The sequence below is a fragment of the Ictalurus furcatus genome, chromosome 1 (assembly GCF_023375685.1).
Source record: "Ictalurus furcatus strain D&B chromosome 1, Billie_1.0, whole genome shotgun sequence".
In the NCBI taxonomy this organism is placed as follows: Eukaryota; Metazoa; Chordata; class Actinopteri; order Siluriformes; family Ictaluridae; genus Ictalurus; species Ictalurus furcatus.
The window spans coordinates 36,855,298-36,868,590 of NC_071255.1; the positions used below are offsets into that span (position 1 = coordinate 36,855,298).

Below are 13,293 nucleotides of genomic sequence, written 5' to 3' on the forward strand. Positions count from 1 at the left end.
CAGCTTGGATTCTGTTCCTCTCCACTCTTCCTCCAGACTCTGGAACCTTGATTTCCAAATGAAACGCAACATCTACTTTCATCTTCCCCGTGATTGTGTGTGTGTACTGAACCAGACTGAGAGATTAAAGACTCAGGAAAACTTCGTAGGAGTTTTGAGTTAATTATCTGATTAGAGTCGTCTCAGGTCCACATTTCTGTATTATAAATTCTTTATTCAAATATTGAGATACTGGATTTTTGATTTCTAAGTACGCTGTAATCATCGAGATTCAAACAAAAAAATTGGCTTGAAATATTTCAGTTTATGTGTAATGAATCTAGAATATATCAAAGTTCCACTTTTTGAATTAAATTACAGAAAAAAACAAACTTCTCCACAATATTCTAATTTTTTGAGATGCAGCTGTACAGTATATATATATATATATAAATGTGGCATCACAGGATGCTGTGATCAGAAAGAAGAACAGCACCAGTGATTAGTAGTGACTCTGAGCAATACGGGAACGAGTGGAGACTCACCAGTTTCCTTTTTTCTTTCTTTCTTTCTTTCTTTCTTACTTTAATCCTTATCTCTGTCTTTCTGTTTTCACTCTACTTTTATTCTCTCTGCATGTTCTTTCTTTCTTTCTTCTTTTTCCTATTCTTTCTTTAATCCTTCTTCATTCTCTTTCTTTACTCTTTATTGTACTCGTTCTTTCTTCTTTTTCCTCTTTTCTTTCTCTCTTTCTTTCTTCATTCTCTTTCTTTACTCTTTATTGTACTCGTTCTTTCTTCTTTTTCCTCTTTTCTTTCTCTCTTTCTTTCTTCATTCTCTTTCTTTTACTCTTTATTGTACTTTCTTTCTTCTTTTTCCTCTTTTCTTTCTTTCTTTCTTTCTTTCTTTCTTTCTTCATTCTGTTTCTTTTACTCTTTATTTGACTCTTTCTTGATTTCTTTCTTTTTTCTTTCTTTCTTCTTTTTCCGCTTCTTTCTTTATTTATTTATTTCTTTCATTCCCTTTCGTTTAATCGTTCCTTTACTCTTTTTTGATTTCTTTCTTCTTTTTCCTATTTCTTTCTCTTATTCTATTTTTTGTTTGTCTCTCATTTCCCTCTTCTTTTTTTCTTTCTTTCTTTTTTCCTCTTCTTTCAGTCTTTTTTTTCCTTGTAGTCCTTTTCATTTGACTATTTACTCATTCACGATTCTCTCTCTCTCACTCTCTCTCTCTCTCTCTCTCTCACTCTCTCTCTCTCTCTCTCACTTTCTTTGTTTCATGTCAGCAGAAGTAAATACTCCCTCACAGCATGACTGTCATTGGGTTTTGCTTTATTCTCTCACTTGTCTGTGTATCTGACGAAACCTAACCTCTCTCTTCTCCTTACTCTGCATTCCGCACATCTCTAAATCTCTCAATCTTCAGCTCTCCATTACAGCCACATCACACTCTTCAGCTTTACTGCGTGACAGTTCTGCTGATCTCCAGGCCTGCAGAGCTTTTAGAATAAATTACTCCAACACACACACACACACACACACACACACACACACACACTGTGGTTCTCTCCTCAACATTTTCTAATTCTCTAATTGAATTAGAATCACAAGATGTGCATTCTGACCTGATGCCTTCAAGAGCTACCATTTTCCCCAAAGTGGATTTTTATAGTCATGGCAGATTTGCAGCACAGGTGTGTCATGACTGAGGAGCTGAACGTGAGGGATCGGTGCTAGCTGAGGCTCTAGCGCCCTGCTAATCATGTCCGTATAAAGGCTAATCAGGACATCCTGTTCTCTCAGAGGCACTGAATCCTGAGTGGAACGGTTTTAGAGCGTCAGCTCAGAGACTCACACACCATAAAGGACAGAGCGCGTGGTTTAGACAGCTCGAGGTGGAGGTTTTCTCTGTGCCAGGATGAAGCAGGTAGGATTTAATATTCCCACCCTGATCATGAAGAGTCAGAGCTGAAGAACCGGCTACTATTCTGTTCAGGAGTTTAGTACGTGTTAGTGATTTCCTGTGATTTACAGACATGAGCATATATAGTTGCTTTAAACGAGGTTATGCACTTAGGGTCGGCGACTTCATTTCAAAAGTCGCTTCGGGGAAATTTCCTCGCATTCAGAGTGGGGTTACTCTCACCATCCAGATGATTTTCCGAGCTCTTTGCTCTGATGATTGAAATCACCTGTGTGGAGTTCACACCTCCGAGGCTTCCTCGTTTTTCAAGATCCTCGTGATGTCGTCCATTTGATCGCGCTTTTACGTCGCTATATTCGTTTTCTGTAAAGGAAGCACGCTCATGGTTTGAAGGATAAGCTGACCAAGCACTCACATGCTACACTTGCTATGAAAATACTCACATCATGAGTATAGTAAATATTGCACTTTTTACATCAGTTATCAGTTATATGTTAGCTTCTTAAAGTTGGGATAAGTGACAGTATTTCCACAACAATGCCAGAAACACAGGCAGGATGGACAGACTTCATTGATTCCCCAGAGAGGAAATGTGGTGTCTTGATCATCAGTTCAGGAGAAATCGTCCTCCTGTAAACACTGCAACACATTCTACAGACTGTTTTACACGGACATGAGCCAGTCAGCAGCGTGCTGTCAGTGTGCTACGCAAACGTTATGTCTGTGCTCCTTCAGGTGGAGATTTTGGATGATAAAACCAAAGAACAGCTGTGTTTTCTGGACAAGGTAAGCAGAACCATCTTATAACAGCTCTTGCTCTGTACTGCGCATTTCAGTGTTGCTCTAACACTCTAAATACAGCTTACTGAGCACTTATAGAATCCTTTATGAGCTAGTTTATGTGCGTCCGGAGCTCAGGAGGACCAAACACAGGACAGAAAGGTGCAGGATTGAGATATACTGACATCAAATTCGTAAATATCCCAATTCATTTAAGTCCAGGTTCAGTATGCATGGTTACATTTCTTGCTTTTAGTAATACTACGTGTGATGTTCGTGTGTTAATGTGTTAATAAGATTCATAAACTTGAGCTGCATTTCTAATTCCATATATATTTATATATTCTATATTATATATTTACTCATATAGCAGACGCGACTTACAAAAGAGGAAATACAAGCAAAACCTCTATATAAACTCTTTCACATTCACACCTATTTTAACATTTATAGAAAACAGAAACAGGGAAACATGGCTGCTGAGTCCGTTTCACGTCCGCTTCAGCTTCACCAAACTGCTGGAAGGGCTGGAGTAAACGGAATGATTTATTTAGAGAAAGAAACGACTCGTCGAATTATTTTACTTTTATTTTCATTTAAAGCTTGAACTTAATGGGCTAACTATTTATTTATTTGTTTGTTTAACTGTACCTTTCTTTTTGTCTCTTTTTGGGTTTTTTTTTTTTGCCCTTTACATTATTTACTATATTGGTGTGTGTGTGTGTGTGTGTGTGTGTGTGTGTGTGTGTGTGTGTGTGTTAGCAGGTTGAGTATCACTCAACTATTGGTGATATTAAAGGACTTTTTCACAGAGTGTGTAAGTCACTCTTCATATTTTTGTCTCCTTTATGTACTACCCTGATTCAATTCAACATGGATTTGACTTTCTGTTCAGTATAATACATAATTGCGGCATAATACAGCACGGTCCCTTTAATGCATGGCTCCCGGCGTGCAAAACAAGTTCCAGACGGGGTCCTGGACAGCTGGATGTGATGAGGGCTCTCAGGAGCGCCACCCACTGCGAATGCCTCGCAGAATCTGCAAAATGTTCTTTTTTTTTTTTTTTTTAATAAGACGGATCATAAAATACCGTTTAGTTGTTTATTTATTCCTGGCCTGAATAAGCTTTTTCACATAGCAGATGTTTACATATAGTCCATAAGACACAATAATAATGGAATTTACACACAGGAACCAGCTCAGAAGTTCGATACGCTCGATTATTAATCCCGTGTGTCGTTACCTGGATGATCCACGACTGTGTTTATGTTTTGTGAGAGTCGTTCACGAGTCCCTTGTTTGTCCTGAGCAGTTAACCCGCCCACTGTTCTTCAGAAAAATCCTCCAGGTCCTGCGCATTCTTTACTTTTCCAGCATCTTCTGCATATTTGAGTTCTTTCAGCAGCTACATGATGCTGAGATCCATCTTTTTCACACTGAGGACGACTGAGGGACTCGTACACGACTATTACAAAAGGTGCAAACGTTCACTGACGCTCAAGAAGGCAACACAGGATACATTAAGAGCCAGGGGAAGGGGGTGTAAACTTTTGAACAGGATGATCGGTGTCAATTGTTATGAATTTGTTTGAAAGATCTTATTTTTTCCTGGCCTTCAGAAGCTACATAAGATATCGACGTGTTTCCCAGAAGACAAAAATAATACAAATTTACACCGATCGGCCTGTTCAAAAGTTTACACCCCCTTCCCCCGGCTCTGAATGTATCGTGTTGCGTAATACATAATCGCAGTATAATATCCTGTATTTCTCCGTTCATAGTGTTCATCTATTGTATGATTTCTGGGGGGTTTTCCCTCTAATGAATTTCAGGCTATAATGTTGGTATAAATACATTTCTATGGTAAATAAATGTGGTATGTTTTTCCTTCCTTTATTCCAGATCCACACTGGTATCCAGCGAGACAAGCGCTCAAACTCCATCCCAGTGAGAGAAACAGCGCTCTCCCATTACATCCAAACCTTCTGATAGAAAACATACAATAATATAATTAGTATAATTCCTGCTTGGAAGAGATAATAATTGTTTGTCTGATGATGTTAGAATTTGATATTTGTTAAGAATGTTAGTGTTTTATAGTGTGTTTGATTGTAGTGTGTGTGTGTGTGTGTGTGTGTGTGTGTGTGTGGGAGTTTGTCATGTTAGTATATGGGTTATCGTCTTCTATAAAAAGACTTTCAGGTCCCCTCTGGAGCAGGTGTAATCAGAGTCACGGCTGAGACTCGTACAGAACCGGCTCGTATAGATGACTTGCCTCGTTCCAGTTGAGGTCTTTCATTCCGCTGCGGGATTTTTACAAGAGCTTCACTTTAAAGTGCCCTCGTTTTACATTCACTCAGACCCTGCCTCGGCACCGAGTCATAGAAAAACCACTGGATTTCCACGATAACACGTCTCACGGAGATTACACTGAACTCCGCTCTGTAGACGTGTACGTGGGGGATGAAACAGTGCAGGTAGCAGCGCGTTCACAGGAACGGCTTTACTGAGGACAGGAACTGGAATCACACACGTTCCACAACGTTACAGAAAACTAGCACACATAAAACCTACACATTTCAGATTTTCATTTGAACATTCCGTAAGGGAGACATGGCAGCATTTTAAACATAGATTTCACAAAGATATTTATTTACGTCATTATTCTCTGAATTCTTTCTTTTTTTCTTCTTTGTCTCAATCTTTTTTCCTCTCTACTTTTCTTTCTTTTGTTTCTTTCTTTGTCTCTCTCTCCATTTTCATTCTTTCTTTTTTATCTATCTATCTATCAATTTTTTTTCTTCTTTTTAATTTTTCCCTTTTCTTTTTCTTTCTCTCTGTCATTTTTTCTCTTTGCCTCTTTTATTTCGTCTCTTTCTCCATTTACTTTCTTTCTTTCCTTACTACTCCTTATCTCTGCCTTTTGTTTTCATGCTACATTTCATCGCCTCTCTGTGCACGCTTTCCCGTTCTTTCTTTTTTCTTTCTTTGTCTCACTTATTTTTTCTCTCTGCTTTTCTTTCTTCTGTGTTTCTTTCTTTCTCTCTCTCTCTTTCTATTTTCTTTATTTCTTTATCTATCTATCTTTCTTTCTTTCTTTTCTACTTTTTCTTTTCTTTCTCTGACTCATTTCTTTCTTTCCTTAGTCCTCCTTATCTCTGCCTTGTTTTCACTCTACTTTTCATTCTGTATCTCTCTGCACACTTTCCCTTTCTTCCTTCCTTCCTTTCTTTCTTTCTTTCTTTCTTTCTTTCTTTCTTCTTTGTCTTGTTATTTTTTCTCTCTGCTTTTCTTTCTTTTGTTTCTTTCTTTGTCTATCCATTTTCATTCTTTCTTTTTTCTATCTATCTATCTATCTATCTATCTATCTATCTATCTATCTATCTTTTGTTTCTTTCTTCTACTTTTTTTTGTATTTTTCCCTTTTCTTTTTTCTTTTCTTTCTCTCAGTCATTTTTTCTCTTCCTCTCTTTTATTTCGTCTCTTTCTCCATTTACTTTCTTTCTTTCTTTCCTTAGTACTCCTTATCTCCGCCTTTTGTTTTCACGCTACCTTTTATTTTGTCTCTCTGTGCACACTTTCCCTGTCTTTCTTTTCTTTCTCCCTTTTTCCATTCCTCTCTCCTTGTTTATTTGTATGACTTTTCTGACTTTCCCGCTCTTTAATTTATCAGGCAGAGATGTGTTTTCTCCTTTTCCCTCATTAGTAACTCATACTTTAGGGATAAGCTCACGGCCCGCCCCTGCCTTCTCCTTCTTCTTCTCCTGCTCAGCCAGTGTTGTATGGACTTAATTTGCATACGGGAACACGATTGGCTCGTATATTATATGACTCAATTACATGTCATTCTGTCCATTGTGAGCGATGTCAGTGGATCTATGCTTTCAGGATCAGGCGAGCTCAGAGACGATGAGCTTTTACAGAATTTACCGGTTGGTCTGACGGCCACGCTGTATTTCCGAGACCTCGGCCCTCGTTTCGGCTGGACCATGGTACGACCTGCAAAATGGACTAAACCTGTTTACTTCCTGGTTTGACTCGCCTCAGCTCCGCCTTTTATTTGCTCTTGTTGTTCGTTTGTTTCTGTGTGTAATCGTGAATGATAAAGTAAGGTGCAGTGTGTGCAGTGGGATGTGATTGTACGCTGTTCGTGTGCAGGTGTTTCTGTTGGAGTATGTAGGACCGCTCCTGATTTACCTGCTCTTCTACTTCCGACTCCCCTACACCTACACTCATCCACACACCCTCACTCCACCCGGCCCCGACCCTGCGGTCAGGTACGCTCACACTGACTAGCATATTTTAATAATAGTACTCCATGATCATCTGTTTCTCCTTCTATATTTCTCTCTTTCACCCTCTGACTGTTTCTCTCCCTCTCTTTCTTTCTCTCTCTATCAGTCTGGCGTGTGTGTGTCATTCTCTCCATTACGTTAAGAGACTGATGGAGACAGTGTTTGTGCATCGTTTCACCCATGGCACTTTGCCTCTAGGGGTCATCATAAGAGTGAGTACCAGCACACACACACACACACACACACACACACACACACTTCTGTGTGTAATTGGCTCCATACGTCATTTAAATCTGCTTCTATTCCATACACCAGTACAATCTGTAACACTACAAAATGACAAAAGTTTCCAGGGGGTGAATATTTATGCACACCACTGTGTTATGCCAGTTTTATTCTTCTTTCTTTCTTCCTCATACTAGCCCCCCCCTCCTCTCCTCCATTTCCAGCTTTCTTTCCCCACCTTTCAGTATTTTATCCTAATAAAATGTATTTGTTGTGACTGAGTGGTGTGTGTGTGTGTGTGTGTGTGTGTGTGTGTGTGTGTGTGCATTATTTTACAGAACTGTGTGTATTACTGGGGTTTTGCTGCGTGGTTGGCATATTACATTAATCACCCACTTTACACTCCACCATGTGAGTCATTGCACAGCACCGACATTTTGCTTTCTCACACACGTTAAAAACATTCTCGCTATTTTAATATCATGTATTATATTTCTCCATTTCCAGCATACGGACGGCCACAGATCGGCTGTGCGCTCGTGATGTTCACGGTGTGTAAGAACCATCCCTTATAGGGTTAATACCCCATCAGACTGAAATGTAGTGATGTTTTATTTACGTTTCAGCTGTGTGAGGTGGGAAATTTCTCTATCCACTGGTCACTCAACACCTCAGGAGGAGACGGTGAGTGTCTGAGACAGGACCTTAAGTCTGTTCTTCTTTCTTTCTTTCTTTCCTTTATTCTCTACTCATTATTAAGGTGAACTCCATAAATAATGAAGTAGTGTTTCAGATATCTTCAGAGTGTTATCCTGTCGCACTGATTTGAGTGTATGTTCTGATGTGTTGGGTTAGCAGGAGATAAATATCGAAGTTTCCCTCATCCCTCTAAAAACCCCTTCACTTGGCTCTTCTTCTTTGTTTCCTGTCCCAATTATACATATGAGGTCAGAAAATCATTCTGAAGTATAAAGGTTTTGTACATGCTGTGATCCTCTTCTAATTGTTGTCATCTTCTGACTTCCTGTCTGATCTACAGGTTGGAGTGTGGGTGAGTTTCTCCATCATGACTCAGTGTGTTCCAGGTGAGATTTCGATAGTTTGTATTAACACCAGACTAATGTTAGCACAGCCATCAGTGTAGTGCCTAGAGTTAGGCTATATTCGGGTTAGATTATGCTTAGTGATATGGGTAGGCTCTGGGATAGGGTTCCACTATGTCTATAGCTTGGCTAGATTTAGGGTTTTGTTAGGTTTAGGGATGGACGAGGGTTAGGGATAGTCTATGGTTAGGGTAGGATTAAGGTTAAAATTGGGCTAGGTTTAAGGTTGGACAAGGGTTCTGGTTGTTCTGTGGTTAAGCCTGGATTAAGTTTAGGGATGGACAACCATTAAGATCAAGTTAGGGTTAGGGTTGGGCTTAGTTTGGGGTTGGTCCAGGGTTTGGTGACAAGATATTTTTTTTAGCATCTTGGGTTGTATGGATTATAGATGGGCTAGGTTTGGTGTTTGTCAAGGGTTGGGCAAGACCAGGTTATGTTATGCTTAGGGCTAGGGTTGGTCTAGGGCTAATGTTTGACTTGGTTTATAGATGGGGTTAGGATGGGATTAGGGTTAGAGCTGGACTAGGTTTAGAGTTGGACTAGGGCTAGTTTTAGGGTTGGACTAGGATTAGGGCTTGACTAGGGATTGGCGAGGGCTAGAACTGGACTACTTAGTTTGTGCTAGGTTTAAGGTTTGACTAGGGGTGGGTTTAGTGTTGGACCAGAGCTAGGGTTGAACAAAGTTTCAGTTTAGTGTTGGATTAGAGCTAGGTTTGGACTAGGGCTAGTGTTGAACTAGAGTTAGTTTAATGTTGGATCAGGGTTAGGGATAAACTAGGTATGGGTTTGGACTGAGATTAGGTGTAGGGTTAGACTAGGATAAGGGTGGACTGAGGCTGATAGAGTTGATTTAGGTTATAGTTGGGTTAGGGTTGGATTAAGGCTAGGGATGGACTAGGGTTAGGATTGGATTAGGATGCATGTTGGATTAGGGTGTGGGCTTGACAATATTTAGGGTGGTGCTAGGATTAGGGTTGGATTAGGGTAAATTTTGGATTAAAGCTAGAGTTGGGCTAGGGTTAGGGTTGGACTAGGGTTAGGGAGGAGTTAGGGTTAGGGTGGAGCTAGGGCTAGGATAGAGCTAGGGTTAGGGTTGGACTAGGGCTAGGATGGAGCTAGGGTTAGGGTTGAACTAGGGTTAGGGAGAAGTTAGGGTTAGGGTTGGACTAGGGTTAGAGTTGGACTAGGGTTAGGATAGAGCTAGGGTTAGAGTTGGATTAGGGTTAGGATGGAGCTAGGGTTGGACTAGGGTTAGGATGGAGCTAGGGTTAGGGTTGGATTAGGGTTAGGGTTGGACTAGGGTTAGAGTTGGATTAGGGTTAGGATGGAGCTAGGGTTAGAGTTGGATTAGGGTTAGGATGGAGCTAGGGTTTGGGTTGGACTATGGTTAGGGTTGGACTAGGGTTAGAGTTGGATTAGGGTTAGGATGGAGCTAGGGTTAGAGTTGGATTAGGGTTAGGATGGAGCTAGGGTTAGAGTTGGATTAGGGTTAGGATGGAGCTAGGGTTGGATTAGGGTTAGGATGGAGCTAGGGTTGGACTAGGGTTAGGGTTGGACTAGGGTTAGAGTTGGATTAGGGTTAGGATGGAGCTAGGGTTACAGTTGGACTAGGGTTAGGATGGAGCTAGGGTTAGAGTTGGATTAGGGTTAGGATGGAGCTAGGGTTACAGTTGGATTAGGGTTAGGATGGAGCTAGGGTTAGAGTTGGACTAGGTTTAGGATGGAGCTAGGGTTAGAGTTGGATTAGGGTTAGGATGGAGCTAGGGTTAGAGTTGGACTAGGGTTAGGATGGAGCTAGGGTTAGAGTTGGACTAGGGTTAGGATGGAGCTAGGGTTAGAGTTGGATTAGGGTTAGGATGGAGCTAGGGTTAGAGTTGGATTAGGGTTAGGATGGAGCTAGGGTTAGAGTTGGATTAGGGTTAGGATGGAGCTAGGGTTAGAGTTGGACTAGGGTTAGAGTTGGATTAGGGTTAGGATGGAGCTAGGGTTAGAGTTGGATTAGGGTTAGGATGGAGCTAGGGTTAGAGTTGGATTAGGGTTAGGATGGAGCTAGGGTTAGAGTTGGATTAGGGTTAGGATGGAGCTAGGGTTAGAGTTGGATTAGGGTTAGGATGGAGCTAGGGTTAGAGTTGGATTAGGGTTAGGATGGAGCTAGGGTTGGATTAGGGTTAGGATGGAGCTAGGGTTGGACTAGGGTTAGGGTTGGACTAGGGTTAGAGTTGGATTAGGGTTAGGATGGAGCTAGGGTTACAGTTGGACTAGGGTTAGGATGGAGCTAGGGTTAGAGTTGGATTAGGGTTAGGATGGAGCTAGGGTTACAGTTGGATTAGGGTTAGGATGGAGCTAGGGTTAGAGTTGGACTAGGTTTAGGATGGAGCTAGGGTTAGAGTTGGATTAGGGTTAGGATGGAGCTAGGGTTAGAGTTGGACTAGGGTTAGGATGGAGCTAGGGTTAGAGTTGGACTAGGGTTAGGATGGAGCTAGGGTTAGAGTTGGATTAGGGTTAGGATGGAGCTAGGGTTAGAGTTGGATTAGGGTTAGGATGGAGCTAGGGTTAGAGTTGGATTAGGGTTAGGATGGAGCTAGGGTTAGAGTTGGACTAGGGTTAGAGTTGGATTAGGGTTAGGATGGAGCTAGGGTTAGAGTTGGATTAGGGTTAGGATGGAGCTAGGGTTAGAGTTGGATTAGGGTTAGGATGGAGCTAGGGTTAGAGTTGGACTAGGGTTAGAGTTGGATTAGGGTTAGGATGGAGCTAGGGTTAGAGTTGGATTAGGGTTAGGATGGAGCTAGGGTTAGAGTTGGATTAGGGTTAGGATGGAGCTAGGGTTAGAGTTGGATTAGGGTTAGGATGGAGCTAGGGTTAGAGTTGGATTAGGGTTAGGATGGAGCTAGGGTTAGAGTTGGATTAGGGTTAGGATGGAGCTAGGGTTAGAGTTGGATTAGGGTTAGGATGGAGCTAGGGTTGCTCCATAACACACAGCGGAGTGGAATCTGATTTAAGTAAAATGCTGCATGATCCTTTAACACACATTCGTTAATCGGGACTAAGATTTGTTTGGGCTGTTTTTGTGTAATGTATTTTTGTGTAGCTGTGTGTGTGTTGTGTTGTTGCTCTGGTCTCGGTCAGTCGCTGTCTTCACGCTGATCGGATTTGTTCAGATGACGATATGGGCAAAGTGGAAGCACAAAGCCTACACCCGGGAATTTAAGGACTACCCTACTCTCCGTATGTCCATCCTCCCGTTCATCCTCTGACAGTAAAACACACGAATCTTCTGGATGCACCTTCTCTCAATCCTCCCATTAAACACCTTCCAACTCTGATGATGATGAAGTAGCGTATGAGTACTCTTCTTCCTGTTCGAATAAAACTTTTTCTAAAACTCTCTCTTTCACTTGTTTCTGGACAACTGACACCGAATTGAACAGATTAGTTCAGAACAGCGCTTTTAGCATTTGTAAACACGGTGTACTGAGAGGTTGCGTGTGTGGTGTGCCGTATGTTTATTTCATTGCTGGTTGCCATGGTTTCACTGGTAGCATCAGGCTCGTGAGATATCCACACAAGCTAGCTATAGAATGTATATAAAACCAGACCTCCGACCATAATCTTCTCACTAACAATGCAATTCTGGAGGGAAATGCTGGTGTATAAAATACACACTCACAACTCGTCACTGTCGTCAGAAGGAAACTAAAACAAAATAAACACGAATCACAATTAGCTCGTGTCCACTAACGACACACGCAAAGGAATACATTTGGTAAAACTAAATTAGTACATTTTGGCTTCTACACCAAAAACTGACATTGCTTTGTAGGCTCTCAGTGGCATTTATTACAAATCTACATTCCTCTAGAGCTCTGGAATAAATCACACACACATACACACACACACAGAGAGAGAGAGAGAGAGAGAGAGAGAGAGAGAGAGAGAAATAGAGAGATCACTAATTAGCCCCTAAAGACTGGTCTTAATGACAGCTGAATTCAGATGTTATTGACTTCCTCCCAGTGAGGACGAGTGTCGCCTCCAGCCGAAGCCTGAAGCTAAACATCCTGTCTAACACACCCCGAGGACATGGCCTGGAGTACATTGAGAGAGAGAGAGAGAGAGAGAGAGAGAGAGAGAATAATATTGCTGTGTGGAAAAAGCACCGTGACCTCACACAGCCACATCACTGTCACCTTATCTCATAAAATTATTTCTCAGTTTTGTCATTAAAAAGTGCTTTAGTGGAACACCTATAAGCATTTATAAGTAGATTTTCTAATTGATATTAAATAACAATGTTCTCTTTGTAATTTGTTCGTGTGCTTAAATGAAACGTTAACTGCTTTTAAAACACTTAGAAAAAAAAAATAAAGCATGAGAAATTATGGTTTCTTTTTTTCAATTTTAATTTCTCTTTTCATCCTTTTCTTTTCCTTTTTCATCTCACTTGCTAAAAAAATCATATATAAGTAATTTATATATTGCTAACAAAGTCCAACAAATGACTGAATAAATAAATAAATAAGTCAGCCACCTTACACTGATTCATGAATATTGATGGTTTCAGAAAATATGAAGTGTATTTTACTTTGCTCTACATCAGACAATTAATATCAGAGCTAAAGAATTTGATCCTATTCCCCTTTTTAAGATTTATTATACAAACTAATATTCATCTGTTGATCTCATTTGAATATTTCCTTTGAATAATAGAGCTTAAAATGGTATAACATACACTGCCCTTCACTAATATTGGCACCCTTGGTAAATATGAGCTGTGAAGGCTGTGAAAAATTTGTCTTTATTGTTTAACATTTTCATCTTTTGTTAGAAAAATTCACAAAAATACTCTGCTCTCATGGATATCAAACAATTGCAAACTGGCACCCCTATGAATTAAGTACGAAACAATAAAGACAATTTTCACAGCCTTCTTTGCTCATATTTACCAAGGGTGCCAATATTACTGGAGGGTGATGTAACTCGTAGCT

General features: G+C 40.6%; 1 protein-coding gene across 1 annotated transcript; it reads left to right on the plus strand.

The window, feature by feature from the left end:
• The first annotated feature begins 2,594 nt into the window (after positions 1 to 2,594).
• On the plus strand, positions 2,595 to 12,840 carry tecrl2a (trans-2,3-enoyl-CoA reductase-like 2a). Its single transcript, XM_053625313.1, has 12 exons — positions 2,595 to 2,688; positions 3,448 to 3,499; positions 4,588 to 4,632; positions 6,574 to 6,677; positions 6,844 to 6,962; positions 7,087 to 7,192; positions 7,544 to 7,616; positions 7,713 to 7,756; positions 7,832 to 7,889; positions 8,064 to 8,152; positions 8,245 to 8,290; positions 11,435 to 12,840. Exons 1-12 carry the CDS (start codon positions 2,620 to 2,622, stop codon positions 11,560 to 11,562), a joined length of 933 nt encoding a protein of 310 aa, XP_053481288.1. The 5' UTR covers positions 2,595 to 2,619; the 3' UTR covers positions 11,563 to 12,840.
• Positions 12,841 to 13,293: the final 453 nt, after the last annotated feature.

Bases quoted from the DNA above. Each gene is read 5' to 3' on its own strand.
- tecrl2a (XM_053625313.1), top strand. From the start codon at position 2,620: ATGTCTGTGCTCCTTCAGGTGGAGATTTTGGATGATAAAACCAAAGAA. The intron at 2,689-3,447 runs GTAAGCAGAACC...GTGTGTTAGCAG, and splicing joins AGCTGTGTTTTCTGGACAAG to GTTGAGTATCACTCAACTAT. The intron at 7,617-7,712 runs GTGAGTCATTGC...CTCCATTTCCAG, and splicing joins CCCACTTTACACTCCACCAT to CATACGGACGGCCACAGATC.